The sequence below is a fragment of the Phyllopteryx taeniolatus genome, chromosome 5 (assembly GCF_024500385.1).
Source record: "Phyllopteryx taeniolatus isolate TA_2022b chromosome 5, UOR_Ptae_1.2, whole genome shotgun sequence".
NCBI lineage: Eukaryota > Metazoa > Chordata > Actinopteri > Syngnathiformes > Syngnathidae > Phyllopteryx > Phyllopteryx taeniolatus.
This window is the reverse complement of record NC_084506.1, coordinates 16,860,207-16,881,799: the sequence shown is the minus strand read 5'-3', so window position 1 is coordinate 16,881,799 and position 21,593 is coordinate 16,860,207. Positions and strand designations below refer to the sequence as shown.

General features: G+C 40.9%; 2 protein-coding genes across 18 annotated transcripts in view; both read left to right on the top strand.

The window, feature by feature from the left end:
• pclob (piccolo presynaptic cytomatrix protein b) overlaps positions 1–4,975 on the top strand; it is a 58,401-nt gene extending 53,426 nt beyond the window's left edge. For all 6 annotated transcript variants that reach the window (XM_061773232.1, XM_061773228.1, XM_061773226.1 and 3 more), the window contains 3 exons: positions 1,567–1,704; positions 2,471–2,616; positions 2,801–4,975. In XM_061773232.1, coding sequence (XP_061629216.1) covers positions 1,567–1,704; positions 2,471–2,616; positions 2,801–2,944 — 428 coding nt within the window. In that variant the 3' untranslated portion in view covers positions 2,945–4,975. The remainder of the gene's footprint in view (positions 1–1,566; positions 1,705–2,470; positions 2,617–2,800) is intronic.
• A 4,925-nt stretch (positions 4,976–9,900) lies between these two features.
• LOC133477886 (voltage-dependent calcium channel subunit alpha-2/delta-1) overlaps positions 9,901–21,593 on the top strand; it is a 90,422-nt gene continuing 78,729 nt past the window's right edge. For 5 of the 12 annotated variants that reach the window (XM_061773208.1, XM_061773206.1, XM_061773205.1 and 2 more), the window contains exons 1-3: positions 9,901–10,302; positions 20,226–20,307; positions 20,943–21,059. In XM_061773208.1, coding sequence (XP_061629192.1) covers positions 10,214–10,302; positions 20,226–20,307; positions 20,943–21,059 — 288 coding nt within the window. In that variant the 5' untranslated portion in view covers positions 9,901–10,213. The remainder of the gene's footprint in view (positions 10,303–20,225; positions 20,308–20,942; positions 21,060–21,593) is intronic. The other 7 variants (XM_061773215.1, XM_061773211.1, XM_061773210.1 and 4 more) reach the window with 3 other exon arrangements.

Below are 21,593 nucleotides of genomic sequence, written 5' to 3'. Positions count from 1 at the left end.
AAAGAACAAGCATATTTTGCCTTAATTTGAGATTGAGAGATTGATTTATGAGTGCCCCAATTTGGTTGATTTTTGTTGATGTTGTTGCTTGCTGCACTTTTAGCTGTTTACTGAACATGATAAATGGTCACACATACACACACGGACACCTAAACACAAACACGCACACCTAAACACAAACACAGATTCACACGCACGTACAAAATGAAAACACGCCCAAGGAGCATGGAGCAAACGCTAACACGAAACTAACAGCCTCAATGCACTTCCTGACGTCACTCGCTAGGCCACACCACTAAAAGCCACACATCAACGCACAAGCGTACTGTTTGTTTGTGTGACTTTTGGCTAAATTACACTTTTTTTAAAACTGCTCATTTCTTTACATTCACTTATGTTTTCTTATGTTTTTCTGTCTATATTTCAAATGCAGTTATCATCTTTGTTAAAACGTAATGGTCAAATCAAGGTCTTCAAACTCGGATAGATTTAAAAAAAATTTTTGATTTTTTTTGCAGTGTATGTTACCCCCTTAGAGTGTCTGCCTCACAGTTCTGAGGACAGGGGTTGAAATCCCAGCCCCGCCTGTGTGGAGTTTGCATGTTCTCCCCGTGCCTGCGTGGGTTTTCTCCGGGCACTCCGGTTTCCTCCCACATCCCAAAAACATGCATGGTAGGTTGATTGAAGACTCTAAATTGCCCGTAGGTGTGAATGTGAGTGCGAATGGTTGTTTGTTTATGTGTGCCCTGCGATTGGCTGGCAACCAGTTCAGGGTGTACCCCGCCTCCTGCCCGAAGATAGTTGGGATTGGCTCCAGCACTCCCGCGACCCTTGTGATGATAAGCGGCTCAGAAAATGAAAATGGATGGATGTTACCCCCTGCTGGCCACTCAGGGAAGAAAAACACCTCAGCAGCATTTGCCTTTTCCACTCAGCCACGACTAAAATTAACGTCATGTCCAGTGGATATAAAAAGTCTACACACTCCCAAAATACCAGTTTTTGTCATATAAAAAGATATTCTTCTAATACTAATAAAGATACATCATTTTAAAAAAAATTCCACCTTTATTGTGAACTATAAGCTGTCCAACTCAATGGAAAAAAATAAACTATATTTTCAAGAGTGGAAGTGAAACTACAACAATTGATGGTTGCACAAGTGTGCACACCCTTTTATAATTGCAAATGCGGGTGCGTTCAGTATGAACCAATCACATTCAAACTCATGTTAATGCACGCCTGCCCTGCACAATTCAAAGTGCCTCAGATTAAGTCCACATAAAGCTCTTTCCTTTCTGTGATGGAGAAAAGACAGAACATCTGAACTTTATTTGGGGTTCATCAAAGACATTTAATGGGTGTGCACACTTTTGCAACCGCATTAACATCAGTTATCCGCTCTTGAAAAGATTTCCTTTTTTTCCTCAATTGAGCTGTACAGGTTAATGTAACTGCAACAAGAGTAATACTGGGCAATGAGCCACATCCTGCTTCACCATGTTAAATTGAAGATACTTAACTCAGGACTAAATGGGCAATACTGATCATGGTTCTTTGTTGTAGGCGGTAAGACCCAAGTGATGGGAGAGATCAAGGTGGCTCTGAAGAAGGAGGTGAAGACAGACGGGGATCAGTTGGTCCTGGAAATCCTGCAGTGTAGAAACATCACTTACAAGTTCAAAAGTCCCGACCACCTGCCAGGTGAGAGGGAACTGCCGCTGGGTTTTTGCATGTGGATGTCAAATAGGAGTTTCACTCATTTCACGTGGGAAGATAAGATGGGGAATTTTGGAAATGATGAGCATTAATATCAACATTTTGTTTTGTTATAACCAGACATTCACCCAAAATAATGCAATTTCAAAGCATGAAATTTTTGCAGATTTATTCCCAAATCAAATTTTATTAAGTTTTAAATATTTTGCTAATTCCCGTGGAACGTTTTCAACTTTGAAAATTAGGTATGTTTAATACAACTCTTTTTTTCAGACAGATACCAATACAAGTATTACACTTTTGAGTACTCACTGATCCCGATACTGAGTACCGATACCACTTGTACTTTTGACACATAAAATTTCAGTTTACACAATGGCATAAAATTGTGAACAAAGACCTTTCTTTTCTTCTGTCATACATGACGGTTCACCAATGTGTCAAACAACCGCAGTGTAGCGCCACCTACTGGTGAGGAGGACTTCATGCCTTTTTTTTTTTGTGTGCCATAATTATTAGTGGCCGGTATCGGATGCTTTAACGAGTACCCAGTACCTTAAAGCCCGTAAAAATAAAACAATTAAATAGCATGATATGTCTAGATTTATTTGTAAGTAAAATTTGATCAACTTTTACATATTTTAATTCTTATGGAAAGTTTCCAACTTTGAAAATTCCCACAATGTTGCAACCCTATTTTCAAATGACATCTTTGTTTACTTTGCCCCCCCCCCCCGCAACCCACCGTCAGACCTGTACGTGAAACTGTACGTTGTCAACGTGGCCACTCAGAAGAGGATCATCAAGAAGAAGACCAGAGTTTGCCGGCACGACCGGGAGCCTTCGTTCAACGAGACCTTCCGGTTCCCCCTCAACCCCACGGGACACTCCATACAGGTACACCCTCAAAAAAAGTCTGAATACTCTATTAAGAACAGTCAAGGTCTTCTTTTTGAAATGTGGAAGGAAGACAACCCACGCAAGCACGGGGAGAACATCCACTGAGATTCGAACCACTGCTAACCACTAAAACCACCGGAGCTGCCTTGGTTAAATTTCCACTTTCTCTATTTCCTTCCAGCTATTCCTGGTGTCCAACGGGGGCAAATTCGTGAAGAAGACCCTGATCGGGGAGGCCTACATCTGGCTGGACAAGGTTGACATGAGGAAGAGGGTGGTCAGCTGGCACAAGCTGCTTGTCAGCTCTGCGCCCAGCAATCTCTGAGCAAATTATCCAACAATATTAATAATGATAATCATTATTTAAAACAAAACAAAAAATGAAAGACTATTATATCCATTGACATCATTGGATCAGGAGGGATGATGTGCTAATAACTGCCGAGGTTGACTTGGACTTGTGTATACATCTGACACATACAGATATGATGTGAAAGAATAGACAAAGTTTGCCTACTGACAATCTGGTACAGGTTACAATATATTGTAAGAGGACAGCGATGGGGACCGTTTTTTAAAAAGTGCAAAATTGGTCAATTGCAGGGCACATATAGTCAAAACAAATATTTACTGCACACTCACATTCACGCCTATAGACAACTTTGAGGCTGACGCATTTTTTTGGAACGTGGGAAGAAGTTGGAGTGGCCGCAGAGAATCAAACACGGGCCTTCTCCACTTTTAGTCAGATGTGCTAACCACTGCTCAACCGTGCTGCCGTACTAAATTCATGAAAAAAAATATGACAAAAGGATCAAAGAAATGTTTGTTACCAATGTTGCCATTGGGTCCCCACCTTTGCCCTCCGGTACGAGTGGGAGACGCACCTCTAAAATGGTCACATGCTAGTCAGCATTTTGCACTGTACGCTTGAAACAGTGCCCCGGGGGAATGTTCCAACACTAGAGGATGACTAGTGTTCACTTATCGCTTATCAACACCTCCCTCCCGCCCGGACTTACCTAGAATGTCAAGGTTCCTCGATCTGTGTATGTGACTCCCGGTGCAACACGGTGAACCAGCCTACTTCACTGCCTGTGACCAAAAAAAAAAAAAACAACAACAAAAAAACAAAAACAAAACACACCCTGGACACTTAATTACAGTGCAGGTGAACCCTGTATACAGTCGTGATCATATTAAAAAAAAAAACTAAATAAAACACAAGAAGCGTCAACATGTTTAGCATATCACTAAATATTAAAGAGGCTAAGAACAAGATGTCACTTTAACAGCAAAAAAATATATAAATAAAAAAATATATGACACTAAGAGTAAAAAGTAGGATTTTTTTTCTGGGAATTATTTTATCGTGCCATTTTCCGCTTCTTTAGAGGTACTTCTATGCAACATTTAATTTAATTTTGTATTTGTTTATTTTAATAATTCAGTGTGTGTGTTGAAGTATAAGGTCTAAAACAAAAAGAATGGGGGGTATTTAATTTGTAACTGATTTGAATCCAATGTGGAAGCTTGTGCACTTTATCGTTTTCCTCATTCATGTCTTTTCGTGTCTCCCGCACTGGAATGAATTGTGGCGATAGAACATTTAAAGTGACGTGCGTTCATTCGTGTCTATGTAGCAAATTTTAAAGAACAAAAAAAAAAAAAAAAAGAAATATATACATATATTGTACATGCGGGAGTTTCACATAAAGGCAATGCACAATCTGACCACACCAATACGAAAACCAATGTAATGTGCAGCAAGTGAAAAGATTATTTCCATGCAAAATTGTCTCTTAATGACTGTTTCCTGGTTCGACTCCCCTTAACTGTTTGTTCCGTTGCCTGTTGATTGTGCAATCATCCATGTGCGTGAATGTGACTTTGACAGTGTACATAAAGTGTTTATTTTCTACAGAGTGAATGGTTATTTTGTCGAAATATGAGCATGCGAGAGGTTGGGGAAGCAAAAAGACATAAATTAAATGTACAGTAAATAATGCGTGTCTATAGTTGTACAACAATAATGAGGGTGGGGAAAAATGTCTTTATGTTGTGGATGTTGCATGTTTGGTCAGACACATTATGTATAGATTGATCTGTAAGCTGACTGTAAAGAAATATGCTTGTAAAATGGTATTGTTTTTCCAAAAAAACCCAAACAAACAAACAAAAAACAATAATGTAACGGTTTTGTGATTGTACACAGGATGTGTTGAGACATTATGCAAATTGTGACGTAAAAAACAAAACAAACAAAAAAACACACCCACACAGACAAAGAACTCCCTGCCACCCCTCCACAAGTCAAAAAGAATAAATATTAAGAAGAGACTATATTACAAATGCAGAGTGCAGTTTGGTCTTTCATTCTATGAGTCATATGTGCATTTAGAATTTTGCGTCAAGATATTAATATGCATGACTGATTACACTTATTTACCCTCATGTAAATTAAGAATGCAGGTTTCAGTCAAACTGTATTGTATGTCAGTAAGCAACATTTCAAATCCATGAAGAAATTGTGTTATCAAATCCATCAACCAATAAAAAAACCCTTTAAAAAATAATATTCAAATACACATTAAATAACCATAATATGTTATATAAAATAAAATATAAAATCGATGGATGGATATAATAATAATAATAGTATTATTATTTGTTATATTAAATAGACTTCCCACTCACTAATTCCAAGTTTGTTCTGTGATGGCAATGTATGGCCTTTCGGGGGCAGAATTGCCTAATAAAATAACACTTAGAGGAAGGTTGCATGGACTTCTGTTGATTTATGCTGACTTTTTCATGCTGTCTCACTTTTGAAGTGTCCCTGAAGTAAGCATCAACCAATTAAGGTCTATATTAAAAGGTTGTTATGCAGCTAAATTATTACATTATTGTCACCCTGTGGGATCCTATATGTTACATGATGCAGAGGAAGTGAGTCAATTAAAGGGACTTATTGAGGCAAATTGACTTTTTAATAGCTTGTATACATCCATCCATCCATCCATTTTCTTTGCCGCTTATCCACACTAGGGTCGCGGGCTGCTGGAGCCTATCCCACCTATCTTCAGGCGCGAGGCGGGGTACACCCTGAACCGGTCCCCAGCCAATCGCAGGGTACATAGAAACAAACAACCAATCGCACTCACATTCACACCCACGGGCAATTTAGAGTCTTCAATCAACCTACCACGCATGTTTTCGGGATGTGGGAGGAAACCGGAGTGCCTGGAGAAAACCCACGCAGGCACGGGGAGAACATGCAAACTCCATACAGGCGGGGCTGGGACTTGAACCCCGGTCCCCAGAACTGTGAGGCAGATGTGCTAACCAGTCGTTCACCGTGCCGGCAGCTTGTACACAAATAGTAGTAATAAGTGAGTAATAATAACAATAACTAATAACTGGCTCTGGACTGCCTGCCGACTCATCAAGTGCAAAATTAAATGACCAATTAAATCTTTTAATCGCTACCAAGTTGTGTCTGTGAGCAAGACCTTCTGATTTTTAACAAATTGTGACACTTTTGCTAATTTACCGGCCCCACACTGACCTTCCCCGCCCTTTACATGGGGTGTTTATGTTTGTATACTGTATTTTTGTTTTAAAATTCTTTTTACTGTTGTTTTAATACCACTATTTGTGTGTGGGCTCCCTTTTGTGGTTAAATAAAGAATCACCGAATTAAATGTCCAAATTGTGCATAATGCTCCTGTACATTTATTAAGTACAGTTCGGTTGTATTTAACCTTGAAGTACAGTACAATACATTTGACTTTAATTGTTAAGAACTGCTTACTTTCCAACATTTGTTTAGATACATTATTCATTATTCCAGTTTTTTCTCCTATATTTAAGCACAGTTATAATGTTTAAACTGTGCATAATGTTACAGTGGCTTACAATAATATTAAATACTGTTTATAAGTGCTGCCTCCACGAGGGAAAACATAAGCCCTGCTTTCACTGTCCTGCTCACTTTTTTAGACTCGGGGCTCAGAAAATAACCTCCTCCTAGCTCTTGCCCTAGTCGTCATGGTAACGAAAGTTCTCCTCTGCTTTGGCCCTGCAGTAGAAGGGAGGCAGGGTGAGCAGTGTTTTATTTGCCTGAGACAGAACCGCCTCCATAAATTAGGCTGATTTCAGCGAGGTTTGAAAAAGTGTTCTATAAATTTTCATACTTCCATGTTTGCATTTTAAATAGTTTCTGTTGGATGTCAAGTATAAGGTCTGACATGTCAGATGAGCAATGTGAGCAATGCCTTTCCTCTGATGGTGTCCTTTACTCTAGTAGACGCCAGGTACTCTCTACCGTTAAGTAAATAAGCCCCAGAGCTGCAGCGTTAGCACAGATTAGCCTTAACTAGCAGCATTATCAAGGTTACCTTCCAATAAGTAGCACATCCTCAGTTGTCGACGTGATGGTGTTTGGTGGCGTGTCTGCTGCTAGTGCCACATGCTCAGATCCGCCCTACTAAATGCCTCCACGAGTGAAAATACAATCCCTGCTTTTACTTTCTATATGAGGGATTGCTTTTTCCTCACTTTGGCCAAGTAGTGGATGCTTCCCTTGTCGCAACCCACTAACTCACCTGGTTAACAAATTTTTTTTTATTTCAGCGAAACCCCCAAAACAAGCTGATATGTGTACTGTAATATTTTATTCTTGGGGTATTTTGACAAAAGAATACTGCCAAGACAGACCTTTTTAAATCGTGAAATATATGCAGAATATGTCTCCTTTTAATGCAACGATCCCATGTAGAGCTGTGAAGTGATTATCATTACCACATTTTTTCAGTTATTCTCATTTTAGGAGGCGATACATTGTCAAAGCCTCGTTGTATTCGAAATAAAGGTGTTGCTCAGATGAGTCTGACACCTATTACTCAGGATGTAGGGACATGTGTCCTTGTTAATAAGAGAAAAAAAGTCTGCCTTCACTTTTTTCCTGGCTATTGTATCCCTGTACTCGTAACCCCTCTCCAGAAGCGACCATTCACGTCTTTGCCATCACATCCCGGCGGGAGGTGCCTAAAAAGGTATCTCGGCAGAATTTGGAGAGGGGATGAGGTGATAAGATGAATGCAAAAGTGTTTGTCGAGACCGGAGAGACAAAGCGGAAAGAAGAAGGGGTAACGGGACGAAGAGGAGGACGAGGATGAGGAGGGTGAGAGGACACAAGAGATGGTGTGTGGTTGCCAGGCAACGATTGATAACCAAGTCCCTGAGCATCCTGCCTGTGCTGCCACACTCTTCCCCCTCCAGGGCTGCATTACATGCAGACACACAGCATGTTCAATTTCCCCCCAATGAAAATGCTGATGATCAAAATGCTGATGATCATAATGTATTTTTGTCACTGTAACCTTAAACACAGTTTGAATATTAACACTGTGAATAAATATAGGAAAAGAAAAAATTTGATTCAATTAAAATGTATTGAACATAAATGTTGAAAAATATTACTTAAATGTTTAAAAACAACCAGTTACTGAAGTTTAACTGCCAATATATTGTACTGTACTTAATGGTTCAATACAATTGAACTTTAAAAGAATATACTGTACTTGAAAAGTATATAATGTAATGTACATGAAAGGTAAAAAAATATATATATATACTGTACTGATTTATAAAACACTTTAAACTGGCTGTATGCATAGCTACAATCGTGATTCTTATGTTTGATTGAATTTCATCTTTTAAATGTAATGTAAATGGAACTTTAATTAAGTGATTCTTTCAAACACCACTAGGGAGAGCGCGCGTACCACTAGTGGTACTCATACCACATTTTGAGAATCCCTGATCTAAGGGCTGACTTGGAGCCAATCACAAGGAGTCACATGACAAGTCTGCATTTCCTTGCGTCTGGATCATTTCAGCGCATGGTGACAATTGGCACTTGCCTCTCCCAGATCAGTTTTTCCTGAGGTGCTGTCCCAAGTTAAATGCAATGTTACGCAGGATGACCATATGCATCCAATTACCATTCACTCAGTTTGAGTTAAATCCATTCAAATCATCAAATAATATTTTCCTGATACATAAAAATCATATGTCAGATATTTGTATTGTAATGGATCGCAACAATACACTTTTTTAATTATATCATTGTAATTTATCAAAACTGCGCTATTATCCAAACATTCCAGTATTGGGGTTTCATTCATTTCACGCCAACAGCTGCAGTTTTCAACTAATTGAGGATTCTTTCAGTACAGAATCAGTTGAAGACTAAATTGTCCATTGGTGTGAATGCTTGTTTGCCTACATGTAGCCTGTGATTGTCTACCAATCAGTTCAGGGTGAACCAGGCCAAAATTCAGCGAGGATAGGCTCCAGCTCACCCACAACCCAAAAGAGATCAGTATACAAAATGAATGCATGGTACTAATTTAACTTCCTGAATTTTGACTCTGGAGGTTTCCTGCACTGTGGCTGCGATTTGCTTGGTAGATTTTACGTGTGAAATTACTCTGTCACCATTTGTTATTCTGTCACTGGAGCAATGATTATTCCCACGTAGCATTCACATTTTCATCTTGTCACTCTCAACTCAACCAGGGCGGCATCGTCTCTCTTCTATTTGGTGGCACTATAAGGATAACGTCGTTTTAAGGTTAGAAATTAAACTTGTCATTGATCCATAACAAAATTGGCCTATACCTGTCATATAGCGGAAGGAAAGGAAGGACGTATAGATGAATAGATGGTTAGATGGAAAAAGACTCACACACTGGTAGAGATGGACGCATGAACAGAACGGATGGAGCAATATAGATAGAGATTGGTAGAGCCAGAAAGAGCATGCATGAGCAAGAGAAAAAAAGCAAGACAGGCTAGTAGAGAAAGAACAAGAGGGAGAGACTGGTAGAACGAAAGTGAGAAATCAGTAAGGAGAGAGAGAGAGAGAGAGAGAGAGGGGGGGGGGGGGAGTGGTAGGGGGACCAAGAGAGAGGAAGGGAGAGAGATACTGGAAGAGTGAGATGGAAAAGGAGAGACTTGGTAGAGTGAGTTAGAAATGGAGAGTTTGGTAGTGAGAGAGAGCGAGCGAGAGAGAGTGAGGAAGTGGTAGGGGGGGTCAAAAGAGAGGGAGAGATATACTGGAAGAGTGAGATGGGAAAGGAGAGACTTGGTAGAGTGAGTTAGAAATGGAGAGTTTGGTAGTGAGAGAGAGAGAGAAAGAGGAGAGACTGGAAAAGAGAGAGGGAGTGACAGACTGGTTGAGAGAAAGTCGGAATCAGCTGAGACAGAGAGGGAGCGGTAGAGATCAAGAGAGAAAGATGTGGGGAGAGTGTGATAAAGAGACATACAGCTGCACAGAGAGAGAGAGAGAGAGCGAGAGAGAGAGAGAGAGAGAGAGAGAGAGAGCGTGATGGAGCGAGGAGGAGGAGCTCCGGCGCTACCTGTCCTGTCGCCGCCGTCTGTTCTGCTGTCGCTCTGATCAGATTAGAAGCGTTCGAGGTCGCCAGCAGCGAGGAGCGAGGCGGGCGGCGCCGGCATACGGACAGAGCGTCATTCATCGGCCACCCCTTACCCAGCCACCCTCCACCGTCCCGCTTCCTTGTTTCCAATGGATACCTGCAAGGCGCCCGCCTGGGTGTTCCTGGTGCCGCTCCTCCTGGGCGCCTCTCGGGCTTCCCAGTTCCCCTCCCAGCTCCTGTAAGTATTTAATCCAATGGATTCCCTCCCTCTTTCGTGTTCTCTTGTCTTCGATGGGCTCCTCCCGGTCGTGATTTGTTTTGTATGTGGGTTGTCTGTCTGTGCAATCAATATGCGCGCGTGGGCTGGGAGGATGTCGCCCACCTCGAGTTCTATTGTCAGCAGCGCGGTCATCATTAACCTTATCATCAAGTTGTTGCTCTTCAACTAGTTTGTCCTGCAGCTCAACTCGCTTTGACGGAACGGACACACGTGAAATATGATGTGATATTTTAGAGGCAATGTGCTGCGCTTTCATGATCATAACGTATAATATTTGCTACAGTGCTGGAAATAACAGGTCCCTTATGGGGGTGCATTATTAATCCGGTTCTATATTTAGGAACACATACAATGGGTTATATACTGTCCACACCACTTAAAAACGATTAATAATCATTTTTTTTGTAGAGTGCTTTTAAAAAGGTTGTCAAAGGAACAGTACAGATTAAGAACAGAGAAAAAAATATATTAAAAAAACAGGTAACAGAAAAAAGCTTGTAATAACAGATTTCATGTTTTTTGTTTTTAACTAATAAACTACAAATTGTGGACATCCATGCATTTCATTGGACAGCAACAATATGACTATTGTTTTATTATATCATTTCAATTTGACGTCACAAAACCACTCATCATCGGTTTAGTTCTCATTAGTCACTGCATGCGCCGATTGGCTGGCGACCAGTTCAGGGTGTACCCCGCCTCTCGCCCATAGTCAGCTGGGATAGGCTCCAGCACGCCCGCGACCCTAGTGAGGATAAGCGGTACGGAAAATGGATGGATGGATGGATAGTCACTGCATGATATTATTGACAAACCTTGGGAGTTTTGTATGCTTTACTATAACACAAATAGAGCAGTTTTAATATCATAAAACAATGCAGTAGAGCGTTGCGCGTCATCTTCAAATTGGGAGCAGGTGAAAATTTAGTGATAACGTCTGCACATAAGTGGCATTGGACGACTATCGTGTTGGTTGTACTGGTGTAACGTAATCACATTTGAAAGACAGATCTTTTAGGTTTGCGTTCGTAATTGAAAATGTTTGGAGTTATAGCTTGTTAGATTGCTGCCAATAAAACGCTTGACTTTTTCACAGGTAAGCAAACTTTGGATCCCATAATTGGTAACATACGTTTTTGGATGGAGGGGGTGTGGTGGATTTGTGTACTCTGCTGCAGAGCGTATCCTGCATGTACAAATTATTAGGGGTAAGGTGTTTATTCAGGAGGACGACTTTCTTTTTATACACGCTGTGATGTCGCTGCGTCTATTAAGATGACGGCATTTACTGTATGAGGGATGAGGACTTTATTTCTCATATTTTTAATCATTCACACTCAAATTTAAGTGAGCAATTTTATATGAGTTGCAACTTCTTTCCATCAACTTTGGGTATGGTGTTTATTGTAATTACTGGTTGGTCCACCCTCAGTAGCAACAACTGAAATCAAGCGTTTTCTAGAATTAGCAATGAGTCTCTCATATCTCTGTGGTTATATTTTGGCCCACGCTTCCTTGCAGAATTGTTTTAATTCAACAACACTAGACCTCTTTTGAGCATGAATGGCCTTTCAAGTTTGACTTACTGGTGTGTTTTGGATCGTTGACCTATTGCAAGAACCCAAGTGCGCTTAAGTTTGAGATCACAAACTGATGGCCGAATATTCTCCGTCAGGATTTTCTAGTGAAGAGCAGAATTCATGGTTCCATCAATCACAGCATGTGGTCCAGGACCTGAAGAACTACCACCACCACGTTTGACTGTTGGTATGATGTTCTTTTTCTGTAATGCTGTGTCATAGTTACAGCAGATGTAACGAGACACACACCTTTCAAAAAGTTCAACTTGCATCTCGTCAGTCCATAGGATATGACTCCCTTGAGTCTTGGGAATCCTTCAGATGATTTTTTAAAATGTATTTATTTTATTTTTTGCAAAAGTAAGGTGAGTCTTTATGTTCTTTTTGGTCATCAGTGGTTTTCACCTTGTAACTCTGCCATGTATGCAATTTTTGCCTATTCTCACTCTTATTGTTGTGTCATGAACACTGACCTTAACTGAGGCAAGGGAGACCTGCAGTTCTTTAGATCTTGTTCTGGGTTCCTTTGTTACCTCCTGAATGAGTCGTCGCTGTGCTCTTGGGGTCATATTTGTAGGCCGGACACTCCTGGGAAGGTTCACCACTATTCCATGTTTTCTCCATTTTTGGATAATGGCTCTCACTATGGTTCGCTGGATTTCTAAAGCTTAAGAAAGGGCTTTGTAACCCTTTCCAGACTGATGGATGTCAATTGCTTTTTTCCCCTTATCTGTTCTTGATTTTTTGGGGGATTGTGGCATTTTTTTGCAGCATTTTGAGGTATTTTGTCAGACAGGTTCTACTTAAGTGATTTCTTGATTAAACAGGTCTGGATGTAGTCAGGCTTGGGTGTGGTCAGTGAAAATAAACGCAGCTTTCCAAAAAATGTGATTAGCTGCAATTAATTCATGATTTAACAAGGAGCGTAGCTTTAAAATGGATTTTGTCACATTGAAGTATTAAGTTGTGTTGTCTTTGGCGTTAGGCTTTGGAATTTTCTGTAACTACAGCTGCCATCAGGAAACTTTGTGTACGCTAGCGCCTGCATTCAATATGCACACACGTGCACGCTTCTTCGTCTTGTGGCAGGGCCGGCGCACCGGCCCACCATCAAATCGGCCCACCAGGGATATCCCTAGTCCCCCCGTACACCAGTCCGCCCTTGATACGGGCCCCCAAACCACAGAAAAAGCATTGATTGTATTTCCCCTCGTGGAAGCAGCACTTCATCAACAGGTCGTCAATTAGTTTAGTGGATCATTGTCTAGCAGCGCTTCAGTCAGCAGTGTATCTCGCTTGAAAATTCACAGATCTTCACCCAGCCTAACTCTTAAGTCATAGCTGGGAGAAACTTAGTGTGTGGGAAGGGTTTTGTAAATACAAATGAGCCACATCTCAGTTCTCACACAACACCCCAATGTCCCAAGTCTCAAAAGCAAGTGCGCTCCATTTGCCAACTTAACAACTTTGTCGCTGTATTTTCTGAGTATTCAGACCCCTCAAACAGCTATTTTCACCAAAAAAACAACTAGCGACAAATGAAGAGATATTTTCTGGTGCTCTTGGAGACTTTTGGAGACTCTCCACAAGCTGCAGTCAGAGCAGGAGATGTTTACCTACAGCTTTTGGCTTTGACATGAGAGTGTGCCTGTGACATTGAGACTTGCCTGTTTTCCATAAAACAACTAGCAACAAATCAAGAGGAATGTTCTGGTGTTCTTGGAGACTTATGGAGACTCTTGAGACTCCCTCCCAGCTGCAGTCAGAGCAGGAGCTATTTACCCACAGTTTTTGGCATACTAGTGCTTCTGGGTTGTCAAGACTTACTTGTGACTTGTACATATGTAACTACGTACTTACCTTGAGCTGACACCTCGATTCTTGTGAATCCGTGTGTTGCGTTTCAAATCTTCCTACAGACTGATTATTTCCCTGACAATTATTAAGCATCGTATGCAAGTGCCTTTTAATTAATTAATAATCGTAATTTTATTTTTAACTCGAGCAAGATTTTTCCAAGTCTCCCATGCATTTATCACCGTGACAATGAGAAGGCCTCATCGCGGTGGCAAGCAATACGCCCGTCTCCACGTGCATACCAATGAGATGTAAATGGTTCATTTAGCCACACAGGAGATGAAGCAAAATAAATTAAAATGAGGCGCTCGCAAGCCTCAGTTCATCCATCATTCGATTTACCTTCAAGGAATGGATAAGGGGGTGAGAATTATAAAGGGAGCAGCAGCTTGTTATCGGAGTTTATTTGCATAACGTAGTTGTTTTTGGAACCATCCATGAAGTTAATTGTGAGAATCAAAATACAACCAGGGCGACACCTTTATAAATTCAATGTGCCTGAAGTTGTACAACTTCAAAAAATATGCCTCTAAATATCACGTGACACTTCAATTTGTCTAAAGCGCTGATTCTCAAAATGTTGAATTTGGTAAGCGGGCTCCCACTAGTGGTATGTGAAAGAATCACTGCCTAAGTCAGTTTATTCATTCATTCATTCATCTTCCGTTCCGCTTATCCTCACTAGGACGTGGGCGTGCTGGAGCCTAACCCAGCTATTTCCGGGCGAAAGGTGAGGTACACCCTGAACTGGTCATCAGCCAATTGCAGGGTACATATAAACAAACAACCATTCGCACTCACATTCACACCTACGGGCAATTTAGAGCCTTCAATTAACCTACCACGCATGTTTTTGGGATGTGGGAGGAAACCAGAGCGCCCGGAGAAAACCCACGCAGGCACGGGAAGAACCTGCAAAGTCCACACAGGCGGGGCCGGGATTGGAACCCCGGTCCTCAACACTGTGAGGCAGATGTGCTACCGTGCCACCTAAGTAAATTTTGTTGTATTTAACTTTCAAGTTCAATACATTTGCTTACAATCTTGAACTGTTTTTAAACGATTATTTAGGTTCAATTTAACTTTTACGTGCATACATTTCAACAGAATCATTATTTGGGTAGTTGTTTTTTTTATTTTCCTGTATTTAAACACAGTGGTAATGTTAACATGAACAAGAATTGTAGGCAAATTCCTCTTACTTTGACAAAATCCATTATGGAACTCACCCGAATGAGCCCCAATCTAAAGCAGGTATCCTAGACAATTGGGCAACACTAAATTGTGAAGCATTTTTCTTGGTTACGCCATCTGTGGACAAAGAATGGAGTCAGTGTTTGATCCATTGGCCAGCTCATTATTCCCTCCAAAGTGACGGTGGTATCATAACATCTGTCTCTTGCTTTTCTTGCATTGTTTCCCCGTTTGCCCCCATTTGCTCTTCCTGTGTCGGAAAAACAACAACAGCAATGCGTCTGACCCACTTGCCTTTAGTGCGCCTGTGTTTAATTATGTGCTGCCGTTGTACCAGGGTCCTGACTGATCAAAACACAGCAAGTTGAGCAGAAAGAATACAGTTCACCCCTTCTAAACAGCAATTATTTTCATAATCTTCATGCATTTCTGAAGACTTTTTAATCAACTACACTTGCATTTACACTCGCATCCCTATGCTTCACCTAATGCAAAGCGATACAATGACGACAGTTATTAATTTGTACCATTTGTGTTGTTGGTTGCAATCAATCAGCTGCAGCTAACCACTTGCTGACTGGCACACGTTAGGAAACCGGCCACAACATTACATCAGATCCAATACTGTGCCTGTATTAAAAATTCTGTCCCTGGAGTGCCTCCCTGCAGGGTTTTGTTTATGAGGAAATGCTCATGTTGCCAACAAAATTAATACAGTTGGAAAATCTCTGGTCAAAACGATGGAAACGCTGGTCGACTTTGTTCGGATTTTAAACTTTGAAGAAAATTGCACAGCACGGTGTGCAAGCTGTTAGCACATTTGCCTCACTGTCGAGAGGTTCTGCTGGGGACAAATCTCAGCTCAGGGTTCTCCATCTTCTTCCCAAATTCGAAAACATACATGGTTCAAAGGTTCATTGACGACTGTAAATAATCTATTGGTGTGAATGTGAATTATTGTCGAAATGTGCCTTAGGAAAGTCCGCTTAGCTCAATGCTAACAAACAATACAAAACGCCATAGACGGGCTAACAAATAGCCTTTGTGTCTCGGTGTTATAACTCTTAGAGCAATGACTATTTGAACACAAACGGTGGAACAACACATGTAGACAGACATAACATTACTCACAGGCATATATTCTTTATCCTCTGTGAAAAATGACCAATATTACTGCAGCTTACTGAGCTCAGTTGTGACCTCCTGTATTATACTGCCCCCAGGTGGCCAATGTACATACACCAGAAGGTGCTACATCGTGACAATGAATTATGATGCAGTGTTTCTTTGCATTCTATTTAATTATGTTATTACTATTTGTTTTTATAAAGTACAGTATTTTAGATTGATGTTTTCTCTAGTAAGAAAAATACACTGCAATTTTTATATGACAGGACAATCATGTCCTACAGGGTTTAGTCTTGTATGAAGTCCTGATGGCGTTTATCAATCCGATAAACTACAGCAAGATGTAAGTCAGGCGGGATGTTGAAAATACATGATTTAAGGGGCCTCGGTATATATTAGCACACTGGAGAAATGTCCCGTTCCTTGGAAACGTAAACTGCGGAACACAGAGCTGACTTTTACTGTACAGCTTTCTCAGTCGAACAAGTCCTCATTCCACTTTACATTAACATACAAACTGGGAATATGACTAATTGTGCTGCTTTCAAATGCTAATTCAACATCCACAATCTGCACATTCAGGAGCATAAAAGAGAATGGCACGGGTAGGAATAATTTGATAAAATCAGGGTATCCCATAAATATGCTGCAGCAGCAATGAAGGCTTGTTGCCATACAGTATGTACTGTAAGGCCCTGAAATAGTCATATAGTGTGAAAACAAGCACTATATTGCTTTGACATTTATAGCTGCAAGACATATTACCTTTACTTATCGCCATTTGCCAAATGCTCTTACCTTTAAAAAGGGCCATATTATGGAAAATTTACTTTTTAAATGGCTTTTATAGAAATACTGTTTGGCGTGCTTGCCCACACATCAATTGCGAAATTAAACAATCGCAAGGCATAAAAACCATAAGGCATCTCATATACATAATACGGCCCCAACATCAAGTTTTTTTCGCCCATCAAGACGTCCAGCTTACTGTGGTAAAAATCAGGTCGAGTCAAGTGTTCACAAAATTTACTTAAGTAAGTCATACTGTAAGTCAAGTCATACAAACTTGTTCAGTCACAACATAAATTCTCACACTACTAGCCACACACATTTTGCACTCAGTGTCTGTACTTGTGCTAGTCAACTGTACTAACACATTCACAATCACAAAGATGTAATGGTATGGCTGCCTGTCTTTGCCAGTTTTATAGTGACAGATGAAGTTAGATCGTAGTTGTTTCTCGAGTTTGTCTCTTGCTTTTTCCATTGTTTAGTAATCAACAGCAGAACGGTTTCTGACCAAAACAACGACTTTTTTTAGATGGCGTTCGTCATTCACGCCATGAACTGCATCATCATTTCTCACGATGGCAACACACACTTTATATACTACCTACCACGACACATACTCTGTTTATACCACACATATACATTCTCTGTCCGAGTGTGCGGTGCCTAAACACTTCTCCCTCATAATCGACGCGACGCTCCTAGATTCACCTCCTAATCTTTATCTTCTACTCAAAAGCTGCGCTGATCTCAAATATAAAGCGATGCGACAGCACCATCTCCAGGGATCTGATAGTCATTACAGTGTTTTACAAACCTGGTTCTCACAGACAAGCTGGGAAAGACCGACGTTCATGAAAAATGTACTTGATAAATACTGTACACCTCGGTGGCGGCAGTAAACGGTTGGATTCCAGTTGACAGAAATAAACGTCCACAGCAGTGAATGAATTAATGTTCATACGTGAACTTTGTTTTATGGACTGAAATCTTTGGAACATGGGTCTAAAAATGGACTTTTAAACAACTGCGGTATTGTTCCCGAAAATACTCATTTTCTAAAGTGAGTGTGAGAGCAGTTTTAGCAGGTCTGTTTTGCAATGTAATTTTTATTTTTTTTCTACTGGGAAGATTTGAGTTAGGCTTTTTTTAAAACATGCTGTTTCCAGCCTTCGACCACTGTCAGCATATAGGAGGAATTAAATAGTGGGCAGAGCACAATGTGCTGTGGCTGCATATCTACACTTTAGAATATACTATTTTTTTTCTTCTTAAGGCGGCCTGGTCTGCTCAGTCTGCAGTGCTTGTCCATAACCATCTGGCTTTGGGAATTAAAGGCAAGCAGCTGCTTTGCGCTGCTATTTGTTCCCCATAGCTTTTTTTTTTTTTCACTTACCCTGCTGCTGTCCAAATGGTCTCATTTTTTTTACCATGAGCGCTCTATATATTCTCTGCATTACGTCAATCGTTGTCTGTGACATATTTCTCGTCTGGCTTCTTGGTCTAGTGCTATACTTTGCACCCTCCTCAGTTGCATGGAGCCAGACTGATGTATTGCTCGTATACGACGCCCATTACACTCACTCGGAAATATCCTGTGAGTGAGCATATTGCTTTTTCCATGCTTACTCTGCCGTGCGTAGTGTGACGCGCATTTAGGATGTATTCCATCTACAGTACGTCAGTGTTAATCCAAATGCCCGCCAATCAGGGCATTTGTGCACCATAACAATTGACTTTTTGGATTAGTTAGACTCACTTATTTTTGTTATGAAATTTGCCGGTTAGCATTAATGATAACTAGGCGGGCGGACTAAATTATGTCACAACATGCCTATCGCCGCTTTTGACTTTGTGGATTATTTTGAGCGTTTCTGTTTATTTTTCTTACACAAGATGAAAATTATCATGAAAGACTAGAGAGTTAAGCATACTGTGGACTTCATGGATTATTTCGCGACTTGCTGTCTAATTTTGTTATGATACGTGATCATTATAATTCATAACTCACCTCATATTGCCTGAATCATGCGATATGTCTACATTGATCGCTCGTTCGTGATTAAGCATACCAAGGTCTTTGACTTAACTTCACTGGGTTTGTGGAAGACTTTCTCACTGGTTTGTACCCCAGCACTAGGTCTCTTTTTTAAGCAATTTACCTCACGTAACATCTTATTTTTGACTGACACGTCACACATTCAAATGACAGCAGTAAAGAAGAAGGCTCAAATCATCATTCAATGTATTTCCCCTCTTTTCACAATCAGTTCGCCTTCATCAAATAACGTAGGGGTATGTTTACTGCTGTCGGAATTTTTGCCACCCAGAAAGACCTGTGACGTCATGTTTAAAAAGTTTATTACGCTGTCAATCACGTTGGGCCCCGTAGGCGACGAGCGAGCGGCTCGATTGCGAGACATCAAAACAAACAAGAGACTCATTGGGTGAGGTGTCGCCAAGCAGGTCAGTCAATCTGATTGAAAGGAGCAGCGTTCAATAGATTATCATCACTCCATTTCCGAGAAGTGGGCTAAATGAGCTCAACGTCAGTGGCAATGATGGTTATGTGACTGAGCGAGCCGGGAACTGGAGAGGTAAGACCCGTGTGCTTGTCTGTGAGCTATCCAGGGACATCAGGTAAGGAATGCAGGACGACTAGACCTTTTGACCGTGACGTCACACGTACTGGATGGCAATAAATAGAGTGTTCTTCAAATGCACAACTAGTAAACAACGCTTTATATGTCGTTTGACCAAGGCAAAGCGATTGAGAAAACAGGGTAAATGGCTTGATTGGTGATTTTAGCTGTCTTCTCATCTGCTGCAGTTTGAATGTGTGAAGTGTCAGTCGAAATCCACTAAATCAGGGGTGTCAAACTAATTTTTTGTTAGGGGCACATTGAGGGCCGTTTTGACTGTGAAACCTTATAAATGTTGAATCGCCTTATCATATTATTATATATACACAGCACATTGATGGATAACTAGTTTTTAAATCTGAAGTCAAGGATACTAGTTTGCTCAACTATTGTTCAAGTTACTTTAAAAAGGGGTTTGGTGCTCAAATACATGTTTGCATTATCTCAACATTATTTATTAAATATGCCAATTAAAAGATTTTGTACAGATTTTAGCAAGAATAATGGAAGTTGATGCGCATGATTTGCTTTTACATGGCTTTGTCATGTTTGTTTTGATGTATCGAGAAGGAGCGACTCAATTGTTATTTATGGGGGCCGGCGTAATTGACAGCTTAATTGCACCCGTGATCTTGCCTCTGAAGTGGCTTAACTCAGCTTCTGTGTGTGTGTGTCTTCTGTTCCGTAGCATTAAAGAATGGGTTGATCAGATGCAGAAAGAGCTTGTCACCCTGGCAGACACGGCCACGGCTGGAAAGAGTCTTACCCAGGTATGCCACTAAGTCGTCTTTTGGCAGGGTTTATCATACTAAAAAAAACAAGTGTCTTATGGCAATTTTGATGGTATTTTAGTGGTCAAAAACCTGGCTAGGTTGGGCTTGATAAAATTGCATCATTTGTAGAGACTAAATGGCCTTTTGGGGGGGGTTAGAATACACAAAAACTCACCAAATTGATATTTAGGGGTCCTGGATGCATCACCCAGGAAAGTAAATGGTCTTTTTCAAACTCTAATACATACAACATTTTGCAAACACGTGTAACTTGTCATAAATGTCCACCTTTTGGGGATCTTAGACGAGAAACACATAACATTTTTCAACCATTTGTACCTGCCAGCATTTTCACATTTTATGGGTCCTGAATGCGACGTCCCAAAACCCTCATTTGCGACTCCCAAAATGTAAAAAAGTCCTGCGCCTACCCCCAGGTTCACTGATCAACACCATATTTGGCGAGATTCTTTTATCTCCATCATCTCAAAGTCTTAAAGACCCAAACCCAAAATTGAACAGGAGTAAATCATTTTGATTAAACGTGCGAATATTATGGGGGCATTTACAAATGCTTCTCAAATGTAATTAACGTTGAGCTTTTTAATACGTGACTGTGTTTGTGTGTGTAGATTTTCTTAAGGAACAAGCACCTCTACACTGTGGAGCAGAATGACGCTGAGGAGTTGGTGGCCAGAGCGGCCAGGAACATCGAACAGCTGCTCCGCAAGAGGTCCACAGCCTTGGAGGTAAGACTGGAAACATTGGAGCAAGCAAGCATCTGTGAGGAGGCGGTACGCCATCCCGCGCATGCCGACATCTTTACTCACGAGGCCTAGCGCCGAGAAACGACACATTGCTCAGACAATGACACTTTCCCATGGGGAATTTATCAAACTGACAGGATGGTTTACAGTAAAACAATGGTTTTCAAGTGTGGGACAGCCTCCCCTAATCACAAACCCCCCCAAAACACAGGGGCCCATTTTGTGTTCGTGTTTTCAGCTGGCTCTCATTTCGTTGTTTTTTACCAGAGTCGAAGCAAGCTAAGCACCATTAAAAGACATTTTTCTTTACTTTTCTCAAGATGTTGAGCCGCTGGAGACGCCGTATTACACCAGAATCTGAATGGTCATTGCATGAGCATTTTGGTGCCATTTTCTTTGACTTCTGTGGGTTTGCACAGTGTACGTGTGTCCACAGTCTGGCCCGCCGCTGATTTTCCATTGGGCTGCCCCATATGCTAATAGAATTGAATATGACATTAGAAGGCTACAAGAAAA